This window comes from Ovis aries, chromosome 15 (genome assembly GCF_016772045.2).
Source record: "Ovis aries strain OAR_USU_Benz2616 breed Rambouillet chromosome 15, ARS-UI_Ramb_v3.0, whole genome shotgun sequence".
Lineage (NCBI taxonomy): Eukaryota > Metazoa > Chordata > Mammalia > Artiodactyla > Bovidae > Ovis > Ovis aries.
This window is the reverse complement of record NC_056068.1, coordinates 42192815-42216859: the sequence shown is the minus strand read 5'-3', so window position 1 is coordinate 42216859 and position 24045 is coordinate 42192815. Positions and strand designations below refer to the sequence as shown.

The following is a 24045-nucleotide window of genomic DNA, read 5'->3' as shown; positions in this document are numbered from 1 at the left end:
AAAGACTAGAGATCTCTTCAAGAAAATTAGAGATGCCAAGGGAACATTTCATGCAAAGGTGGGCTCAATAAAGGACAGAAATGGTATGGACCTAATAGAAGCAGAAGATATTAAGAAGAAGTGGCAAGAACACACAGAAGAACTGTATAAAAAGGATCTTCATGACCCAGATAACCACGATGGTGTGATCACTCACCTAGAGCCAGACATCCTGGAATGCAAAGTGAAGTGGACCTTAGGAAGCATCACCACAAACAAAGCTAGTGGAAGTGATGGAATTCTAGTTGAGCTATTTCAAATCCTAAAAGATGATGCTGTGAAAGAGCTGCACTCAATATGCCAGCAAATTTGGAAAACTCAGCAGTGGCCACAGGACTAGAAAAGGTCAGTTTTCATTCCAATCCCAAAGAAAGGCAATGCGACAGAATGCTCAAACTACTGCACAATTGCACTCATCTCACATGCTAGCGAAGTACTGCTCAAAATTCTCCAAGCCAGGTTTCAACAGTACATGAACCGTGAACTTCCAGATTGTTCAAGCTGGACTGAGAAAAGGCAGAGGAACCAGAGATCAAATTGGCAACATCTGCTGGGTCATCGAAAAAGCAAGAGAGTTCCAGAAAAACATCTACTTCTGCTTTATTGACTATGCCAAAGCCTTTGACTGTGTGGATCACAATAAATTGTGGAAAACTCTTAAAGAGATGGGAATACCAGACTACCTGACCTGCCTCCTAAGAAATCTGTATGCAGGACAAGAAGCAACAGTTAGAATTAGACATGGAACAACAGACTGGTTCCAGATAGGAAAAGGAGTACATCAAGGCTATATACTGTCACCCTGTTTATTTAACTTATATGCAGAGTACATCATGAGAAACGCTGGGCTGAAAGAAGCACAAACTGGGATCAAGATTGCTGGGAGAAATATCAATAACCTCAGATATGCAGATGAAACCACCCTTATGGCAAAAAGTGAAGAGGAAATAAAAAGCCTCTTGATGAAAGTGAAAGAGGGGAGTGAAAAAGTTGGCTTAAAGCTCAACATTCAGAAAATGAAGATCATGGCATCCGGTCCCATCACTTCATGGCAAATAAATGGGGAAACAATGGAAACAGTGACAGGCTTTATTTTAGGGGGGCTCCAAAATCACTACAGATGATGACTGCAGCGATGAAATTAAAAGACCCTTGTTCCTTGGAAGAAAAGGTATGACCAACCTAGATAGCATATTAAAAAGCAGAGCCATTACTTTGCCAACAAAGGGCCTTCTAGTCAAGGCTATGGTTTTTCCAATAGTCATGTATGGATGTGACAGTTGGACTACAAAGAAAGCTGAGTGCTGAAGAATTGATGCTTTTGAACTGTGGTGTTGGAGAAGACTCTTGAGAGTCCCTTGGACTGCAAGGAGATCCAACCAATCCATCCTAAAGGAAATCAGTCCTGAATATTCATTGGAAGGACTGATGTTGAAGCTGAAACTCCAACACTTTGGCCACCTGATGCGAAGAGCTGACTGATTTGAAAAGATGCTGGTGTTAGGAAAGATTGAAGGCGGGAGGAGAAGGGGATGAGATGGTTGGATGACATCATCAACTCAATGGACATTGAGTTTGAGTAGACTCTGGGAGTTGGTGATGGACAGGGAGGCCTGGCGTGCTGCAGTCCGTGGGGTCGCAAAGAGTCAGACATGACTGAGCAACTGAACTGAACTGGAGGTGATAGGAGATTATAAAATGTATCAATATTGGTATTTGAAACTTGCCGCAGATATTAACATGGTGTGATATAGAGTAGATTAACTTCTCACTAGCTGGTGTTCTTGTAATGTTTTCATACCCTTGCAGTACTGCAGCTAACATCTCTAAAAATGAGTTCTGGGCAGTTAACAAGAGCTCATGACTACACTGGCTCAGCTGGTAAAGAATCTGCTTGCAATGTGGGAGACCTGGGTTCGATCCCTGGGTTGGGAAGATTCCCTGGAGAAGAGAAAGGCTATCCACTCCAGTATTCTCATGGCCCTGGAGTACAGTCCATGGGGTGGCACTGAGTCGGACATGACTGAGCGACTTTCACTTTCATGACTCCACTAGCAATAGCTGGCACTGGTCTACAGTATCTCATAAGATCTATTGCAAATCTAGTGAAAAATAATGTCCAAAGATTTGCCTGAGCTGAAATTTCTTTTTGAAAAGCAGGTTACTGAATTAAGATCCTAAGTGTACATGTATAAAGTAGAACACCCAGCATTAAATGGACTAGATCCCCATCCTAATCACTTTCAACTAGATTACGTAAGTGTCTGAAATCACTCTTAGTTTAAAGTAGTTAAATAGGGTACCAAGAGTCAACATTCTGCCCTGCATATATTCTAGAAAGTCCAATTTATTACATTGAGTCTTATATTTATAATTTAATAGCACACCTAAACATTTTTAAAAATCCAACTTTTGAAAAAAAAATATAAGCTTGTTTATTTTTATATAAAGTTAGAAACAGGCTTTTGAGAAGGAAAAAAAGAAGGAAAAAAAAAACCTATTTCCAAGTACAGTGATAAGGAGAAGAATATTTACCTGACTAGGTTAGGTTAATGTTCATACAAATCTGTAAAGTAGAACAAGACTCTTAAAGATGATTTGTGTAAAACTATGAAGGTAAATATAAACACACGAGCAAGTTTATCATCACTATAAAAACACTACTAGACTGAGTATGATGAGGGCATGGCCACATCTGTCATATTTATTGCTGAATTCCCAGCACCCAACACATTGTCCAGCACCTAACAGGCACTAAGAAAATACTTAAGGATGAATCACTGGAAGCTACATGACCATTTGGCAAGAATACTATATACAAAGTAATTTAATCATCACAAGGGAGGTTGGAATTTGACCAGGAAACCTTTAAGGTCCTTTCCAAACCCTAAGATTACATGACATTTTTATCATTATCCCAGTCATGATTTTAAATGATGGTCACCTTCTATTATAGGAAAAGCCTTTAGAGAGATGCTTACCAATAACTAGAGGATGATTCATAACCCACCAGTCAGTCAGTCTATAAAAATCTTTGTCAAACAGGAAAAAAGAAAGAAAAAAGGGTAAAAGAGAATCACTAAACTACTGATCCTAAAGGACAAATTAAACATATATATTGCTGCACTTAAAACAGATAACCAACAAGGATCTACTGCAAATTCAAACAAAAAAAGTACACAGAATCATGTTTTTCTTAGAAGCCTCAAATTGGAAAGTCCTGTATCAATTAAGCAATTGCTCGGTTACAGAACTGATTTAGAAATACATTAGAGTTTTTTTTTACTTGTACTTGACTCGCTTTAATGACGAATTGCAAATGTGTGATACATCTCTGAACTCTTTGCCCTTGTATGAAATAGAAATATTTTAAAAATACTGTATTATATACAAACGGATTACACACTAAATGTGTAGCCTATTTGATTACAGAAAGTTATAACCACAGTAATGTAGAACCCACCTATCTCGATAATTTTTGGCTACTGTAAGGCAAGAAACTAACATTCATTACTACTTCAAAATATAAAAAATATTTTCCTTAATAATCTGGTACAGTTGAAGTATGTATTTATAATTTGCTTTGTAATATCAAAAATATGCCAAATTCTAAAAGCTATTTAACCTAGCTTATTTGCTTTGCTTAGACTATATGGCAAGCAGCAACAGGTAACTGGTTGCCTTGGTTATTTACAAACAAATGGACCACATTGTTCCTGTCAATGCTTTAGTACTTATCACTTCTCATGTACTACACAATTTACTTACTCACTGTAGTTAGTGCTGGCCCATTCTCTACTACAAATTAACGTTTTAAGAAGACAAGGATTTATCTGGTTCACTGCTATATCATTAACACCCACCTCCATGACTGACACAAAGTAAGTGCTCTATAAATATGTTAAATGAATGAACTGGCATTAAATTGTAGCCAAAGTTTCAAAATGACTATAAATTTTAAAGCAAAATTCTGGACAAATGAGCAAACTATAAAAAAAGAAGCTGTATTTTTCATAAGTAGTAACAAGCTAGCACTTTAATAATCTTTATTTTTTAAATCACCAGATAAGATCCAGTAATTCCACTCCCAGGTATATACCCAAAGAAAACCAAAGCATTAATTCAAAAAGATCTATGCACTCCTATGTTCATAGCAGCATCATTTTAAATTGCCAAGACACAGAAACAACCAAAGTGTCCATCAAAAGATGAATGGATAAAGAAGATATGGAAATACATACTTGTATAGTATGTATCATGGGATACTAATCAGCCATTAGAATGGAATTTCGCCTTTGCAACTACATGGATGGACTTGGAGGGCATTATACTTAACGAAATAAGTCAGAGAAAGACAAATATTGTAAGGTATCACTTACATGTGAAGTCTAAAAAATAAAACAAACCAGCGAATATTACAAAATATACAACAACAAAAAACAGACCAGTGGTTACCAGTGGGGAGAGAAAGAGGGGCAATATTAGGGTATGAAAGAGGTACAAAGGTACATAGATTAAGAGCTACATAATAATGTATAAAATAAATTAGCTACAAGGATATATTGTTCAGCACAGAGAATAGGGCCAATATTTTATAATAACTATAAATGGAGTATAATCTTTAAAAACTGCAAATCACTATGCTGTGTACCTGAAACTTTAGTCAATTATAACTCAGTTTAAAAAAAATTTTTTTTTAATTTAATACAATAAAAGTAAAACTCACCAGAGATCAAAGACCTCGCCCTTAAAATGTTTAGGAAACAATTCTTCACTTTCAGTAACAGCAGCACTACACCATTCTACTTAAGGTTATCACTGTCACCCAGTACTGATAAATCTATCTGCAGGGTAGCAGCGAAGATGCAGACACAGGGAAGAGACTTATGGACATGGGGGCGGGGGGCATGGGAAGAGAGGAAGGAGAAGGTGGGACAAATGGAGAGAGTAACATGGAAACATATACACTACCATATGTAAAACAGCCAATGGGAATTTGCTGTATGACTCAGGGAACTCAAACTGGGGCTCTGTAACAACCTAGAGGAGGGTGGGAAGGGGTGGGAGGTGGGAAGGAGGTTCAAGAGAGAGGGGACATATGCATACCTATGACCGATTCATGATGATGTATGGCAGAAACCAACACAATATTGTAAAGCAGTTATCCTTTGATTAAAAATAAATTTTTTTAAAAAAGTCACTGTCACCAAGAGGCAACAGACTGTTCTGTGAGATTAAATTACAGGTATTACCTAGGTAGAACAATATTAAGATAAGTAAACATTTATGTGAAATTGGAATACATCTAGAAATTTTAAACAGGCCACATTCAGTTTAAAAGAATTCCTAGTTGATGGAATAAGTAGAAAAAAGCTCTCCTGTGGCTCTTTTAAACTCAGAAAACTTCTCTTCCACTTCTCTGGCCTATCAGAGTAACACTTAACCCAAACGGAAGGTTCTATTCCATCTTAGTTATTAGCACTCAGAAGTCTCAGAGTAACACTTAACCAGAATGGAAGATTCCACCCCATCTTGTGTATTAGCACTCAGAAGTCTCAGGAAAAGCAGTCATTGCCTTCCCAGTCAACAATGGAAACCACAATCAACCCACAAACTGATAGCACATCTCATTTAAGTCTTTTAGCAATTTATTCCTATTTCCAAAATAAGTACACAATACTGAATTGGAGAAATACACTGATGATCTTACTAACCTTACTGAGATCTTTCAGTCAGTTATGAACCCAACAGTAGAATCTAACTTTTTCATTAGAACATTAAAGCTGTCATATCTGAAGGTTATTCTGAGCTCACCTATACTATGTGTGTTTCTGGTAAATATGGTCCATCTTTGGAAGAAATAAAAGCTGCCAACTCCTTAATTACCAAAGATTTGTATCATTAGACCCTTCTGATTTTAATGTTTTAACATTAACACTTTTTTATTCACTTCTTCCCAATGCCAGCTAAACCTTCCTAATTAGAATAAGACTTATTTGTTAATTTTTTTTATTTTTAGAAAAAAAAGAAAAAAAACTTTTAAAAAATCAGCTTACCTCATCTAACCCAAGAATTTTTATATTAGTTTTAGAAAAGCTTTAGCAGAGAATCAAAAGACCAAGGGCTTTATTATCATCTCAGCCTACATACAGCCCAAGTAGCTATACGACCTAGATTTTAATATCTAATTTTTAGCATGAATGGGGATGAATTTCAGCACTTAAATCTAACTTACCCAAACCTGCCACTTTTCTCTTTAGCTTTCCAAATCTTGAATTTATACAAATTTTTCCAAATTATCTAAATTTCAGACATTTATACAATTTCCACATATATTTCAGATTCTGGATACTTCTTGGTCTAACTTAAAGTATCTTAAACTAGCCAGAAGTAGCTATTTAGAAATAAACTTATCTAAGGATTGATTATCTTTATGATTAACTTACAAAATATTGACCCTATTTTTAGCTTTTATTATATTTAAGGATATGTCAGAAATCATTCTACCATCCTTTATGGACACATTTCAGCAAAATGCAATAGTAAACTACTGCTGACATAGTACAAAATAGAAACACTGCCAAGTAAGATATGTATGTAACATATAATTTAAAGGCATTTCTTGAAAGTAGGGAAAGCCTATTTCCTTCTTGAAAGTAAGGAAAGATAAAATTTGCAATAACAGACCCAGCTGTACATACATCACTGACAGATTTATAGTTCATCAATAAATTTTTAGTTCTCAAAGATTAAAAACTCTTCTTCAATAAATATACGTATTTGTGTTTGTCTGCTTAGTAACTCTCTCCACCTAAAATTTTGTATATTGGGGATATTAGTGACTTTTTATAGGCACATAAGTACCACTAGAGGCCACCAGAAGCATTTTTAAATGCTTTTCAAACTGACATGTTTGTTTTTTCAAGGGTTTTCAAGTACTCTAGAAAAACTTATAAGGAAAATAACTATATTCATAGTAGGGAAAATTCCACATGAATACTCAAAGTACAATACAAACTCAAGAAAAAAAGATGTGACTGTAATAGGATGTCTGGACCACCAAAGAACTTGATTAGAAAAAGAACTGACGTGTGAGGGGATGGATAATATGAAAATATAATTCCTTATTATACCATTGAAACTAGGTTATGTAACTTAGAGAGTTGGTGTTCTCTCTCTAAATAGCTGTTGCTTTTTATAATCAAATTATATATAGGTTTTTATACTGATACAGACAGATAAATAAAATCCCAGAGTTCAGTATTCTTTCCTCTATACCACAAAATCTTCTACATATAATAATGTTTTTATATCTCAAGTTGGCTATCATCTATAGGGATTAAATTTTGATAAAGAAGTTCTATTTGCAAAAGCCACCCTACAGCTTTGAATATATCAAAAATTCTGGCTTGACAAGAAAACCTGGCTCAGCAGAATAGATAACATCTGAGAAACCTGTGCTCTGAGATCCTAGGTAAACTGTTTCTAGAGCTCCCCCTCTTTTCTCCCAGTCTCCTCCTCCTCACTAAAGGGAAACAGCAAACAATAGAAGGCCCAAGTGGCATCCATAGATTCTGTAGATCCAACTGAAATCTATAATACAAAGCAGGATTTATTATCTGACTACCCACCTTTTCTGCGTAACAAAGCAGAGAAACTTTATTAAAGTCTCTGCTTAACTAAAGGTTTGCAAAGATGCTGTCTTAAGTTTTCTTTTAAAAACCTTTACAGTTTTAGCTTTTACATTCAGCCAATGATCTACTTCAAATTAATTTTTCTGTACAGTGTGAGGAAGGGTCAAAGCTATTTTTTTCCAAATGGACATTCAATTGTTTTACTACCATTTGACGGAAATCCCATCTTTCCACAACTGAATTACCTTAGCCACTCTACTGAATATCTGTTTAGCATAACGTGGGGATTTGCTTCTAGAGTGTAGCATGGATCTACATGTCTATCTTTAAGCCAATACCACACTGTCTTGAATACTGAGCTCTACACTCTGTCTTGAAACCAGGTAATGCAAGTCCTCCAATTTTGTTCTTTCTTCTCTAAATTGTTTTGGCTATTTGCCATACAATGTGTCAAAGATTAATTCATGTCACTGAATAAAGCTCATTTTTCTAAAAAGTTTTTAGAAGTTTTTAATAGTAGAAAAGTATACATAACATTACATGGAGAAGGAAATGGCAACTCACTCCAGTGTTCTTGCCTGGAAAATCCCAGGGAAGGGGGAGCCTGGTGGGCTGCCATCTATGGGGTCGCACAAAGTTGGACATGACTGAAGCAACTCAGCAGCAGCAGCAGCATACATAACACTTATCATCTTAACCATTTTTAAATGTGCAGCTCATTACTGTTAAGTACACTCATACTGTCCTGCAATCAATCTTCAGAACACTTTTCATCTTGCAAAACTGAAAATCTATACCCATTAAACATTTCCCCATTCTTGCTTCCCCACCCATGGTAATCACCATTCTACCTTCTTTATGAATTTGGCTATTCTAGGTACTTTACTTTGTGACTGGCCTATTTCACCTTGGCTAATGTCTTTAAGAAGCATTCACCTTGTACCACACGTCAAAATTTCCTTTATTTTTAAGGCTGAATAGTATTTCATTGTACGTATATAACACATTTTGTTTATCCATTTATCTGTCAATGGATATTTGGGTTGCTTTTGGCTATGGTGAATAACGCCACTGTGAACATGTACGTACAAAAATCTATTTGAGTCCCTGCTGCCACTTCATACAAAGAGCTGACTCACTGGAAAAGACTCTGATGCTGGGAGGGATTGGGGGCAGGAGGAGAAGGGACGACCGAGGATAAGATGGCTGGATGGCATCACGGACTCGATGGACATGAGTCTGAGTGAACTTCAGGAGATGGTGATGGACAGGGAGGCCTGGCATGCTGCGATTCATGGGGTCGCAAAGAGTCGGACACAACTGAGCGACTGAACTGAACTGAACTTTCAGTTCTTTGGGGTGTATAACCAGAAGTGAAATTGCTGGACCACATAGTAAGCCTGTTCTGAATTTTTTGAGGAACTGCCATATCATTTTCCACAGCATCTGTGCCATTCTACATATCCACCAACAGTGCACAAGGGCTATAATTCTCCACAGCTTTGCCAACTCTTGTTATTTTCTACCACGCTTTTTTATACTAGTCATCGTTTAACAGGTGTGAAGTAGTATCTCATTTTCATTTTGATTTGCATTTCCCTAATGATTAGTGACCTTAGCATCTATTCAGGTGCTTGTTAGCCATTTGCACATCTTCTATCTCATACTTTTTAACAGTTGCATTATATTCTGATGAATGATTGTAGCACTACTTCAATCAGTCACCTACTGACAGACATTTAGGTAGTTTCCACTTTTGCCATGAATAACTTTACACATGTATATGCATATGTATAAGCAACCAAAAAATTAATTTGTTCAGGATAGATTCAGTTTATGCTAGTTTTCCAACTCACTACCTTTCACTCTCAAAGTATTCTGGTTTGCATAATACATATGACTTATCCAGGTGTCAGTTCCACCATAGCACAAACTGCTACAAGTGAAATTAGGCAAGAACTATCTTCTATTAAACCTTCCAGGATATTTGTTACCGGAATTGACACAACATTAGAAGCCCGGGATTAGAAAGAGATACCAAACATGGCTTAGCTCTGAGACATATAGGCAACACACTTAGATCATAGGAAGTGCACAAAATAACAATCAAAGGCATGACTAGAATTCAAGTATAACAGACTGACAGAATAGTGATGCCATCACTTCCAAGAGAAGACAAGATACCAAAAAAATGAAAACTGAATCTTACAGTCTGTAGCAAGGAAGCCACAAAAACAAAACAAAAATAAGGAAAATGCAAGAGAATTAACCGAAATTAAGAGAAAATTAGCTTGATGGAGATGGGTGTATTTTTCCTGATGCCAAATATGTGTGTTTTCCCCAACACCAACTGGGTGGCAAACAATTCAATTAAGACATTAACTTCCCAGAGTACATATCCCACAGTCAAGGGATCAGGCCTCAGCCAACAAGACTGTCCTCAGCTTCAGATGCCAGCTGCAAAAGGATGTCCAAATTATCCATCCACATCTCTGCCTGCAGACTACAAATTCAGGGGTTCATATGACTGTCCCCGCTAGGTTCAATAATTCATTAGAAAGCTCACTGAACTCAGGAAAACACTTTATGTACACTTACCAATTTACTGTAAAGGATGTAACTTAAAAAGAGCCAAATAGAAGAGATCTATAAGTCAAGGTATGGAGGGAGGGCGAAACACAAAACCTCCATGCCTTCTCCAAGCTCATTACCTTCTCAGCACATCCATGTGTTTACTGACTCGGAAGATCTGTATATACCTTCGTTCAGGGGTTTCTATGGAAGTTTCATTAGGTAGGCATGACTGAATGTTTCATTAGGTAGCTCATTGGCCATTGATGACTGAACTCAATCTCCAGCCCCTCTTCCTCCCCAGTGGGCCTGAAATTTCCAATGCTCTAACCACATGGTTGGAGAAGGCAATGGCACCCCACTCCAGTACACTTGCCTGGAAAAATCCCATGGATGGAGAAGGCTGGTGGGCTGCGGTCCATAGGGTCACTAAGGATTGGACACAACTGAGCAACTTCACTTTCACTTTTCACTTTCATGCATTGGATAAGGAAATAGCAACCCACTCCAGTGTTCTTGCCTGAAGAATCCCAAGGACAGCAGAGCCTGGTGGGCTGCCGTCTATGGGGTCGCACAGAGTCGAACACGACTGAAGCGACTTAGCAGCAGTAGCAACCACATGGTTGGTTACTCTGGCACACCAGCCCCCTTCCTGAAGCTATCTGGGGTTTCTGAAACCCATAAGCTATCTTATTAGCATACAAAAGAGTAAATTCCAAAGATTTCAGGCACTTTGTGTCAGGAACTGAGCCAAAGTATTTTTTATTCTACCACAAAGACTGAATTAGTGATATCAAAAAATAAAGTTGTCAAAGAGAATTAGAATAAGGGAAAGATCTTTGAATTTCAACAAGAACACTGTGGCAGAGGAAAGGCAGTTGTTCACTAAATCTGTTTCACTTTTCTCCTAGGCACACATCTAGGTTTTATTTGCCAAACTCCGCTTACAGTTAACTGTGATTAAAAGACTGATTTCTGATGAATGGAAGAGAAGTGATGTATACAGCCTTCAGGGCTTCCGCAGTGGCTCAGTGGTAAAAAATCCTCCTGAAGGCAAGAGATGCATGTTTGATCCCTGGGTCAGGAAGATCCCCTGAAGGAGGGCACAGTAACTCACTCCACTCTTTTTGCCTGGAGAATCCCATGGACAGAGGAGCCCAGCAGGCTACATCCACAGGGTCACAAAAAGTTGAACACGACTGAAGTGACAGAGCACACACACATACAGCCTCCCAGATCTTTCCCATAAAATCCACCTTCACTATCCTCCATGTTTTCTTTTACTACTCAGCCAACTGAATGGTGATGCTCAAGATGAAACTTTGAAGATACCAAACCACACTCTTGTCTACCTACTGCCAATCAAGTATGTGATCATGCAAGTAAGAAGAAAAAAGGCTTATCTCATTTTAGCCCTAAGGCTTCAAGGTTTACCTATTATAACATCAAGCATTACCTTAATGAATTCAGAAAATATTAACAAACTTCAACTATGCAATTTTAGAATGGAGAGGGCATAACTATATTTCAGAATAAGCCCCTGAGATGTGGGTGAGATAGGTATAAGAGATTAGAGTGGATAGCAAGAAATCAGAACATTAACAGTCTTATAGGAAAAGTAATATTATCACAAGGTAAATTAACTTTGCTTAAGGTTTTTAAGTTCAGATGCCATATTCCTTCCATAGTACCACACTAGGCTCTTACAGAAATGGAGACGGCAAATGAAGAAGAATCATTTGAAACATTTCATAATAAAGAAGAAATATGATAATAGCTAAAGAGATACAGTCAGGAAAAGGCTTTTTTAAGTTAATACTTGGCATCGATGAAAAATGAAGACCAGAATGAGGAACTTGAGGTTAAAAAGTACAGAACAAACCATAGAGGTGATATGATAGACAATTACGTAAGAGATGAACAGCAGTATTCTGTGTGGTAATGGAGCCAGGCTGTTTGCAGACAACATAAATCTGTAATAGGCTAGGCTTGTGTACTGTAGTTCTTCAGCTTCCTCAGAAAGTTCTCTATGGCGTCAAAGCTTTAGGTATAACAGAACCCCAGCATGGCAATAAAACCTTTCCTGAGGGGGTTCTGAGAGCAGACCAAGGAGACTGGGTAGATGAAAGATTCTCTAGCACAAGACAGACTACTAATCCTCAGTGTTAGTCACTAACACTGCAGCCACAGGGACTACAGACCGCCAGGCTCCTCTGTCCATGGGATTTCCCGGGCAAGCATACTGCACCGGGTTGCCATTTCCTTTTCCACTGGATATTCCTGGACCCAGGGATCAAACTTGTGTCTTCTGCATTGCAGGCAGATTCTTTACTGAATGAGCCACCATAGGTATCTTCTATAATTATATATTTTCATTTTTAGCTGTCTTTTTGTATTTGTCAAATCTCTGGGAAAGTATTCTGCATTCTTTACTCTAAATACTTATAGATCTCATTTTATCATACTCACATGCAGGACCTACATTTTCACCTATTAAATTTAATCCTCTTATATGAAGGACCTGTAACTCCAGCCTTTTAAAATATTTGTGAAACCTGATTCTGTCATCCAATATGTTCATTACCTTTCTCATTCTCCTTTCACGCATATACCTCCACAAAGAGGGGAAAAATTCTCTTTCATCCTTTCTACACTCAGTCCCCTGACCAAACAGTACTTATATCTAGGTCAGATAGACAGCCACAAGCCCATTTGCAGTATTCAGTGCATTCTAAACAGCTTAAAGAATTAAAATATTACATGACGCTTATACTTACTTCTCTGCCTTCAAATAACATACCATACTAAGACTACTTCTCCTAAGTTACAACTACAGAATGTTGAATACAAAGTATTTTTCATCTCTTCTCCTCAATCTATACTTAAAACTACAGAAAACTGAATTCATGCTAGTAGTCAAATCACTAGTTTATAACTTAAACAAATGAACTAATATCTTAAGAACCTCAAGTTTAGAAATTCTAATGAAACATTTAATCCTGTTTTACCCAAGCCACAGCATTTTTTAATCACAGTACTTTAGTCTTCTAAAAAACAAATCAGAAAGATCTAAAAATGCCTCGGTATAGGCATTCCCTAGTGAAGATTGTGACACATTCTTTGAATGTGAATATAAAAAAAATTCACTTCTGAGACAGAGCATCTTTAAAAAGAGCTGGTGCCTAAAACAATACTATTTGTTGATGCTCAAAACGAAGCCAATACAAACATTGCTTCCCATGATCAGAAATAGATTGTTAGCCATAGTATGCCTCTGCAGAACAATTCTTAAATTTTCTTTGAAATAGTCACTAAAATTGACTGAAACTTTATTTTTATGACTGTCTGTGGTTTCCATGTATGCCTAAAAGGTACGAGAAAAAGATAAAAATATCCTAGAATTGGAAAAGCAGTCATTATGTTTGGTTTAGCTTATTTTCATATTTTTATTTTTAAAAACCATCCAAATTAAAGTTCAGCACATCTCAATGGAAGAAAAGAAAGAGAAGGCAAGTTTTTCACACAAAAGCTTTAGAAAGACTAAATTCAGCATCCTCTGTATTAAATTTGGGATTTGACTTATTAATGAATGAATGTCTAAAATCCTTTCCCACAAGTAATAAAGTTTAGTCTTCAGGCTGAACACAATTGCCTTTCAACTAGAATTTGAATACATGAAATACTTGCTGTGTGGGCAGGAGAGATGACAACACAAAATAATTTCAATATAATACTATGTTCTGAAGCCACGCTCATCCTCAAATAACATAAATAAATGAAACTGGCTTCTAATAACACAGCATTATTTCAGCACAGCATTCTTTTAGGAGTTCTGAACCTCAGGTCTACCAAATTATAGAATCCTGTTTTCAGATCCTGCATTTAAATGTTAACCATAGCTTAAAGTATCACTCTCAGAATATTCTCAGATTTTGACTGAGACTGAGAGTTACAAGACCTGGGTTTGAATTCTAGTTCTGCTGCATCTCAGCTGTTAGACCTTAGCGAAACTGTTTAAACTTCCTAATCCTCAATATACCTACCTTTAAATTAGATATATTAATACTATCTCTAATCATCTAATTTGTCAATTCATCATGTTCTATCAATCATATACAACTGTTAGATATTAACATTAACGTTACATGCTAAAAAGTTGCTCCACTACCACCAGCTTGGAGGAGTTAAGATTTTTTTTTTCATGTAAATCATCAGAAAAGGGTCACTACAACCCCAGAATCAACAAACCACTTAAGAGACTGAACCACATCATCTTCAATTACACTAAAATTTTATTAGGTCTATCTCTGGTCTTAAAGCTGCAGGAGTTGCTCTAGATTACACAGTATATTACAGTCTTCAAGTTATCGCTGTTAATATGCAAAATAGTTGCACATTTCTAACATATAAGGTATAGAGTGTGTGTGTGCTCAGTCACTAAGTTGTGTCCAACTTTTCATGACCCCCATGGAGAGCAATAAATAGTAAGACAACAAAAATGTAAGTTAACGATTTTGTATGTTTTAAAATGGGTTTGATAGATAATATAAACAAATTTATTCTGTACCTGAAAAAGCACAACAGACATTAGGAAATGGGAATTGCTATCAATTATGAAAAAATTTAAAAGAAAGAGAAAGTTCCCAATGTAATCCAGCAAGATAAATAATCTTTAAATATTAATCTAGTCCCAAACATTCTGAAATGCTTCACAAAAAATCACCCAACATAATCATCTAGGAAAATCTTAGGTGAGGAAAAGTTATCCTCCTTCTTAACATCTCAGTTTCACCAATCCCATAAGACTCTACTTATTACTGGAGAGACCCTGACAGCACCCGAACACAGGACTGTCTTTCCCACAAAGAAAAAATATTCATTTAGTTAGTAGTAAAGTCAACACATTAGATCTGATAGACAGAGTGCCTGAAGAACTATGGACGGAAGTTCGTGACATTGTAGAGGAGGTTGGGATCAAGACCATCTCCAAGAAAGAGAAATGCAAAAAGGCAAAATGGATGCTACAAATAGCTGTGAAAGAAGAGAAGCCAAAGGCAAAGGAGAAAAGGAAAGGTATACCCATTTAAATGCAGAGTTACAAAGAACAGCATGGAGAGATAAGAAAGCCTTCCTCGATAATCAGTGCAAAGAAACAGAGGAAAACAATAGAATGGGAAAGACTAGAGATCTCTTCAAGAAAATTAGAGATACCAAGGGAACATTTCATGCAAAAATGGGCACAATAAAAGATAGAAATGGTATGGACCAAGCTTGCTACTTGGAAGAAAAGTTATCACCAACCTAGACAGCATATTAAAAAGCAGAGACATTACTTTGCCAATGAAGGTCCGTCTAGTCAAAGCTATGGTTTTTTCAGTAGTCATTTATGGATGTGAGAGTTGGACTATAAAGAAAGCTGAGTGCTGAAGAATTGATGCTTCTGAACTGTGGTATTGGAGAAGACTCTTGAGTGTCCCTTGGACTGCAAGATCCAACCAGTCCATCCAATAGGAAATGAGTCCTGAATATTCATTAGAAGGACTGATGCTAAAGCTGAAACTCCAATACTTTGACCACTCGATGTGAAGAACTGACTCATTTGAAAAGACCCTGATGCTGGGCAAGATTGAAGGCAGGAAGAGAAGGGGACGACAGCGGATGAGATGTCTGGATGGCATCACTGACTCAACGGACATGAGTTTGAGTAAACTCTGGGAGTTGGTGATGGACAGGGAGACCTGGCTGCTGCAGCCCACAGGGTAGCAAAGAATCAGACACGACTGAGTGATTGAACTCAACTGAAATGAAAATCAACACATGTCTCTCCATCACTACTAGAGACATCAGAGGCATCACAGTATCTATGTCTGAACTTTTGAAATACAGAAAGTATTCCTTCTCAGTCATAGCTAAATAAACTACAGTCAAATCATGATCTCTCTCTAACCCAATAACATCAGTTGTCCTTGAAATTTATTGAAGGTGGTTCACTGTTCATACTGTCAAACTGATGTAATTTATATCCATCCGCACATTTATGTGAGGGGAGTTAGGAACACACAAAAGTTCTAAAAGGCCTCAAGTATCAAAATGCTCCCCTTTCAATCATTACTAAAAAGGACAGTGAAACAGTTTAAAAGCTTTAACAGTACAAATGCCAGTTATCCACTGTAAGACCAATTACTAGTATTTACAGAGATGTGGAAGAGAAGAAAAAGGAATACAAGGAGGCTCTTCAAAAACCTACTTTTCTCCTCCATGTGGTAACATTTACCTTACCCAGAATACTTCATTTCTAACACTCCTAGACACCCAATGTGTGGGATTTTTTCCTCAAAACAAGCAATTATCCACAACATCTGCTGGGTGTCCTACAATTTAACTGATTGATTAAGGTTAAGGGCTCAGTCCCATGAAACCAACACTCCCCTCAACCTGAGATGCCAACTGCAAGCAGGTCCCCAGGTTACCTACAACTTCTGTACGAGTTGGCTACAAATCGGAGGTTCCATGACTTCAACCTCTTTGGATTCAATTAATCTGCTCAAGTGGCTCACTTAAAATACAATCAGTTTATTAAAGGATATGATAAGGAATACAGATGAACAGCAGATGAAGAGATATACAGAGGGAAGCCTGGGAAGGTCCCAAGCACAGGAGCTTCTCTCTCTGTGCAGCTGGGGTGCATCACTCTCCCCGTAGGTGAACAACCTGGAAGTTCTTCGAATCCCATACTTTGGGGATCTTTATGGTGGCTTCTTCATGTAGGCATGATCAATCATTAACTAAACTGTCAGCCCTTCTCCCTTTTCAAGAGAATAGCAGATCAATGCTGAAAGTTCCAAGCTCCTAATCATGGCCTGGTCCTTCTCTTCATCCAGGAACCATCCAGAAGTCCCCCAAGAGTCACCTCATCAGAACAAAACACTCCTACTCCCCAGGAAGTTACAAAGGTTTCAGGAGCCCTGTGGCAGGAACCAGGATCAAAGATCAAATATTAGAACAAAAGATGTCTCTAGTATTTTTTGACTTAGGAAATTACAAGGGTTTCAGAAGCTCTGTGCCAGGAACTAGCGGCAGAGACCACTTTGTTGTTCAGTTGCTCAGTCATGCCCAACTCTTTGCAACCTCATGGACTGCAGTACACCAGGCTTACTTGTCCTTCACTATCTCTTGGAGTTTGCTCAAACTTATATCCATTGAGTTGGTGATGCCATCCAACCATCTCATCTGCTGTCATCCCCTTTTCCTCATGCACTCAATCTTTCCCAGCATCAGGGTCTTTTCCAATGTATTCTCTATTACCTCACAGATTCTCATACTCTTCTCCCGCTTTTAATGCCTAAACTCAAGATTTACCCCCTCTGTGGGGCTATAGAACTCACAGCCTTCTTTACACAACTGGGTTTAACAATCAAAATTAAGCATTTAGCAATGTATCTTTTATCCTCAGGGAGGCAGAAATGGACAGTCATTTGCTAAGATAAGAAAAATCATAATTTTCAACATTAGTTTTATTACTAATAAACATTTCTGATACAGGCTAACAAAAGACTGAACAGTTCTTCCTCTGAGGCAGGAGCTGCAATATGTCAAACACAGAGCACCAAGGACAACAATAACAACACCAGCAAGCTACCTTATTTACTGAGAACTTTATGACTGAACTTATGGAAGACACTGTTCTAAGCATTTTATTTGTATTTTTCTCATTTTATTTTTACATAACCCTACGAGATTAGTATTATCAGTGTCCTCATTTTATAGATGGAAGACTCTTGTTGCTCAAGAAACTAAGTAACTTGCCAGAAATCACATCATTCAGCTGGGATTTTCAACCCAAGCACTCTTCTCTTCATTGTCACATTACACCAACTGTTCACTCAAAACAATTGCTTTGATGAATACTGCTCGTGTGTGTGTAAATATACATACAATATAGATGACCACATACAAATATACAAACACATATATACACACTCTCTAAACTTTATAGTCATATTGCAAAAATACTTTAGTGATCATCTTTTCAGTCTCTGATTCTATCACCACAGATCCACCACCAGAGAATGTGTTAGTCATATAAATTATGCTCAACCATAAATTGCTTTAAAACGGTTGACAAAAATAAGGCAGTTAATTGCACTATTACAAAACTACATACAAATCCTGTAACTAGAAAGAAAGAATTCAGAAAGAAAGAATTTTGATTTCAAGACCAAATTCAAACCATGATTGATCACTATTAAACCAACCTTTGGTTTTGTTTATCTATGTTTTTATTTAGTTTTCACTAAAACAACGACCTTGAAATTTTCAGGAAAAAAAGATACAATAAATATTTGATTAATGACACAGACTATCACTGAAGACACTGGGCTAAGAGTTTGATTATAAGAATCAGAGGAATTTTTCAGCTTCCAGGTACATAAAGATCATCTATTTCATGTTTAATATTAAAGAGAAATTTAAACGGGAAGAACAGCAAAACAGGTATTCCAGAACCAATGTAGGTCAAAGGTTTCTGTGTTGGGGAGATTATTTTTAATAATGTGTTACAATTAAATCACCAAATAATTTAAAAGTAACTGCAACATAAATATAACCATAAATAAAACAAGAAAAGTATCATAAAAGTACAGTAATACAACATCAACTTACCAATTCAATTCCCTGTGGAAAAGGTGTATCATCCCAGTCCTTCTGTGGAAATCTCTGGATTATTTTCCCCAGACCTGCTCCTGACCCTATTAATAAAATCAGAGTGCATTAAGTTACAGGTACTTAAAAATCTGAATACTCATTTTATTAATAGTTATTTCTAAATGAATACTTTTTGAATAAATTTATATACTGATTAAACATTTTCATGTTTTAAAGGGTATAAAACTATCTTCTAAACACAATACTGAAAAGATACGTAATTCCCATCCTACAGACTCTCAAAAGAGTGACACAAAAATACTACGGAAAACAGGCATGTGAAATCAAGTCTCCACATCATGGGAGTAACTACCCTTTATTTCCAATAAGGAAAGCCATCTTCTGATCAGTATCTCAAGTTGAAATTTAAAACCTTTACCATGCAGACAAAGTAATCTTAAATGACAAATGAAATGGCACTGTTAGCACTAAGCTTCAGTTATGGGTTCTAAGCACCATGCAGGGTTAAAGAAAGATTTTTCAGAGTGGCCTGGAAATTAGACAATTGCCTAAACAGGGTTTCTCCATATCAGAACTACTGACATTCTGGGCCAGATAATACCTTCTTGGGTTTGAAGGCAGTGGGAGGGGAGCTATCCTGTGCATTATAGTACACTATAGTATGTTTAGTAACATCCTTAGCTTTAACGCACTAAAAGTTAATAACACCACATCTAATACCCCTAAGTTGTTACAACCAAAAATGTCTCCAAATCACTGCCAAATATGCTCGGGGTCGGGGAGGAGGGCAAAAATGCCCCTGGTTGAAAAGCACTCATCTATATCATTCAGTTCAGTTGCTCAGTCATGTCCAGCTCTTTGCGACCTTGGGACAGCAGCAAGCCAGTCTTCCCTGTCCATCACCACCTCCTGGAGCTTGCTCAAACTCATGTCCATCGAGTCAGTTTTGCCATCCAACCATCTCATCCTAGTCGTCTCCTTCTCCTCCCACCTTCAATCTTTCCCAGCATCAGGGTCTTTTCAAATGAGTCAGTTCTTTGCATCAGGGGGCCAAAGGTTGGAGTTTCAGATTCAGGATTGGTCCTTCTAATGAATATTCAGAAAAGAAATGATTTCCTTTATGATGGACTGGTTGGATCTCCTTGCAGTCCAAGGGACACTCAAGAGTCTTCTCCGACACCACAGTTCAAAAGCATCAATCCTTCGGCGCTCAGCTTTCTTCATCGTCCAACTCTCACATCCATACATGACTACTGGAAAACCATAGCCTTGACTAAACAGAACTTTGTTGGAAAAGTAATGTCTCTGCTTTTTAATATGCTGTCTAGGTTAGTCATAACTTTTCTTCCAAGGAGCAAGCGTCTTTTAATTTCATGGCTTCAGTCACCATCTGCAGTGATTCTGGAGCCCAAAAAATTAAAGTCTGTCACTGTTTCCCCATCTATTTGCCATGAAGTGATGGGACCAGATGCCATGATCTTAGTTTTCTGAATGTTGAGTTCTAAGTCAACTTTTTCACTCGTTCACTTTCATCAAGAGGCTCTTTAGTTCTTCATTTTCTGCCATAAGGATGGTGTCTTCTGGGTATCTGAGGTTATTAATATTTCTCCAGCAATCTTGATTCCAACTTGCGCTTCATGCAGCCCAGCATTTTGCATGCTATAGTCTGCATATAAGTTAAATAAACAGGGTGACAATATACAACCTTGACATATTCCTTTCCCTATGTGGAATCAGTCTGTTGTTTCATGTCCAGTTCTTTTTTTTTTTAATTGTTTATTTGTATTTTTTTTTAAATTTTTTTAATTTTAAAATCTTTAATTCTTACATGCGTTCCCAAACATGACCCCCCCTCCCACCTCCCTCCCCACAACATCTCTCTGGGTCATCCCCATGCACCAGCCCCAAGCATGCTGCACCCTACGTCAGACATGGACTGGCGATTCAATTCTTACATGATAGTATACATGTTAGAATTCCCATTCCCTGACCTGCATACAGATTTCTCAGGAGGCAGGTCAGGTGCTCTGGTATTCCCATCTCTTAAAGAATTTTCCAGAGTTTATTGTGATCTGCACAGTCAAAGGCTTTGGCATAGTCAATAAAGCAGAAATAGATGTTTTTCTGGAACTCTCTTGCTTTTTCAATGATCCAACGGATGTTGGCAATTTGATCTCTGGTTCCTCTGCCTTTCTCAATCCAGCTTGAACATCTGGAAGTTCACGGTTCATGTACTGTTGAAGCCTGGCTTGGAGAATTTTGAGCATTACTTTGCTAGCATGTGAGATGAGTGCAACTGTGCGGTAGTTTGAGCATTCTTTGGCATTGCCTTTCTTTGGGATTGGAATGAAAACTGACTTTTTCCAGTCCTGCGGCCACTGCTGAGTTTTCCAAATTTGCTGCCATAATGAGTGCAGCACTTTCACAGTATCATCTTTTAGGATTTGATATAGCTCAACTGGAATTCCATCACCTCCACTAGCTCTGTTTGTAGTGATGCTTCCTAAGACCCACTTGACTTTGCATTCCAGGATGTCTGGCTCTAGGTGAGTGATCACACCATCGTGGTTATCTGGGTCATGAAGATCTTTTTTGTACAGTTCTTCTATGTATTGTCACCATCTCTTCTTAGTATCTTCTGCTTCTGTTAGGTCCATACCATTTCTATCTTTTATTGTGCCCATCTTTGCATGAAATGTTCCCTTGGTATCACTAATTTTCTTGAAGAGATCTCTAGTCTTTCCCATTCTATTTTTTCCCTATTTTTTTGAACTGATCACTGAGGAAGGCTTTCTAATCTCTCCTTGCTATTTTTTGGAACTCTGCATTCAAATGGGTATATCTTTCCTTTTCTCTTTGCCTTTGGCTTCTCTTATTTTCTCAGTTATTTGTAAGGCCTCCTCAGACAGCCATTTTGCCTTTTTGCATTTCTTTTTCTTGAGGATGGTTTTGATCACTGCTTCCTGTACAATGTCACGATCCTCTGTCCACAGTTCTTCAGGCACTCTGTCATATCTAATTCCTTGATACAGTCTATATCATTACTCTATCATTCAGTTCAGTTCAGTCGCTCAGTCGTGTCCGACTCTTTGCAACCCCATGAATCGCAACATGCCAGGCCCCCCTGTCCATCACCAACTCCTGGAGTTCACTCAGACTCACGTCCATCAAGTCAGTCATGCCATACAGCCATCTCATCCTCGGCCGCCCCCTTCTCCTCCTGCCCCTAATCCCTCCCAGCATCAGAGTCTTTTCCAATGAGTCAACTCTTCACATGAGGTGGCCAAAGTACTGGAGTTTGAGCTTTAGCATCATTCCTTCCAAAGAAATCCCAGGGCTGATCTCCTTCAGAATGAACTGGTTGGATCTCCTTGCAGTCCAAGGGACACTCAAGAGTCTTCTCCAACACCACAGTTCAAAAGCATCAATTCTTCAGCACTCAGCCTTCTTCACAGTCCAACTCTCACATCCATACATGACCACAGGAAAAACCATAGCCTTGACTAGACAGACCTTAGTCGGCAAAGTAATGTCCCTGCTTTTGAATATGCTATCTAGGTTGGTCATAACTTTTCTTCCAAGGAGTAAGCATCTTTTAATTTCATGGCTGAAGTCACCATCTGCAGTGATTTTGGAGCCCCAAAAAATAGTCTGACACTGTTTCCACTGTTTCTCCATCTATTTCCCATGGAGTGATGGGACCAGATGCCACGATCTTCGTTTTCTGAATGTTGAGCTTTAAGCCAACTTTTTCACTCTCCTCTTTTACTTTCATCAAGAGGCTTTTAAGTTCCTCTTCACTTTCTGCCATAAGGGTAGTGTTCTCTGCATATCTGAGGGGATTGATATTTCTCCCGGCAATCTTGATTTCAGCTTGTGTTTCTTCCAGTCCAGTGTTTCTCATATGTACTCTGCATAGAAGTTAGATAAACAGGGTGACAATATACAGCCTTGACGTACTCCTTTTCCTATTTGGAACCAGTCTGTTGTTCCATGTCCAGTTCTAACTGTTGCTTCCTGTCCTGCATACAGATTTCTCTAGAGGCAGGTTAGGTGGTCTGGTATTCCCATCTCTTGAAGAATTTTCCACAGTTTATTGTGATCCACACAGTCAAAGGCTTTGGCATAGTCTATGACAAAATTACCCTGTGACACTAAAGACCAGATCAATTCAAAATTGATCTTTGGGGATATAATCTGTGAGCAATTTGGATTAGAGAGTACATGCTAGGTCTAAATTGCTTTTTGCTGTACTTTGCTCTTATATATTCTACATGTTGTTCCCACTCACTCTGAAGTAAAAGGAATAGCATTCTGATTATTTGTGCATCTAACTTAAGGAAACCTTAACACCTGATTCAATTTTTCAGAAAGAAATCATCCACTATCATCTCTCATCCTCATCCCTGTGAACTGAACTTCCCCTTGGCCCTCACTTAGACTTCAATCACTTTATGACCAAATTCTTACCTTTAAAAGATAAATGGAAAGTTAAATTCACCTTATTGACCAACTCAGAATTGTTCTAAAATTGAGGTCACATTTGAAAAAGGCAAAATAAAAACATTCTCAAAAATGAACAACTGCTGCAGTATAGTAACTCTTCATATACCAACCATTATAGCGAAACAAAGGATTTCAGTAAGAGTAAACTAAAAGTGATTCATTATAGACACTCAGCTTCCAAAACCCACCTCAAGTATCACCAGTTCTTACATTCATAGCAAACTTAATTCAATAAATTACTAGACACTGGAGACATACAATGAAAGAGACATGGCCCCTATCTCAAGGAATTAAGAGAACAGAAACCAGAAAAATGGACTGATAATTTCAGTATATCACAGTAAGTACAATGACATAAGTAGCAGAGAAATCATGGAAATTTTTACAGAAATGGCAGACAGCTTCTTGTTCTTTCAGAACCATCTTTATATACCAAAGTACCTAGCATAATGAATGCCTGGCACTTAGTTCATACTGAGCTAAATGCTTATTTCAATAGATTTGTTAATACTGATGGAAACTGTTTTAAACTTATATCTCCTCTCACTTTTTAAAAAGTGATATGAATATTACATATCTCATCATATTTAATCAGGTGTTCCTATATCGCTTTCAATTCTGAAAGTCATAA

The 24045-nt window shown here is 37.7% G+C and overlaps 1 protein-coding gene across 9 annotated transcripts in view; it reads right to left on the bottom strand.

The window, feature by feature from the left end:
- The window catches only part of SBF2 (SET binding factor 2), a 499008-nt gene that overhangs the window by 381229 nt on the left and 93734 nt on the right, over positions 1 to 24045 (bottom strand). For all 9 annotated transcript variants that reach the window (XM_060399918.1, XM_042233068.1, XM_015101036.3 and 6 more), the window contains one exon: positions 18906 to 18991. Coding sequence is in view for 8 of the 9 variants with exons in the window: in XM_042233068.1 (XP_042089002.1) it covers positions 18906 to 18991 (86 nt within the window). In the remaining variant the exon portion in view is untranslated. The remainder of the gene's footprint in view (positions 1 to 18905; positions 18992 to 24045) is intronic.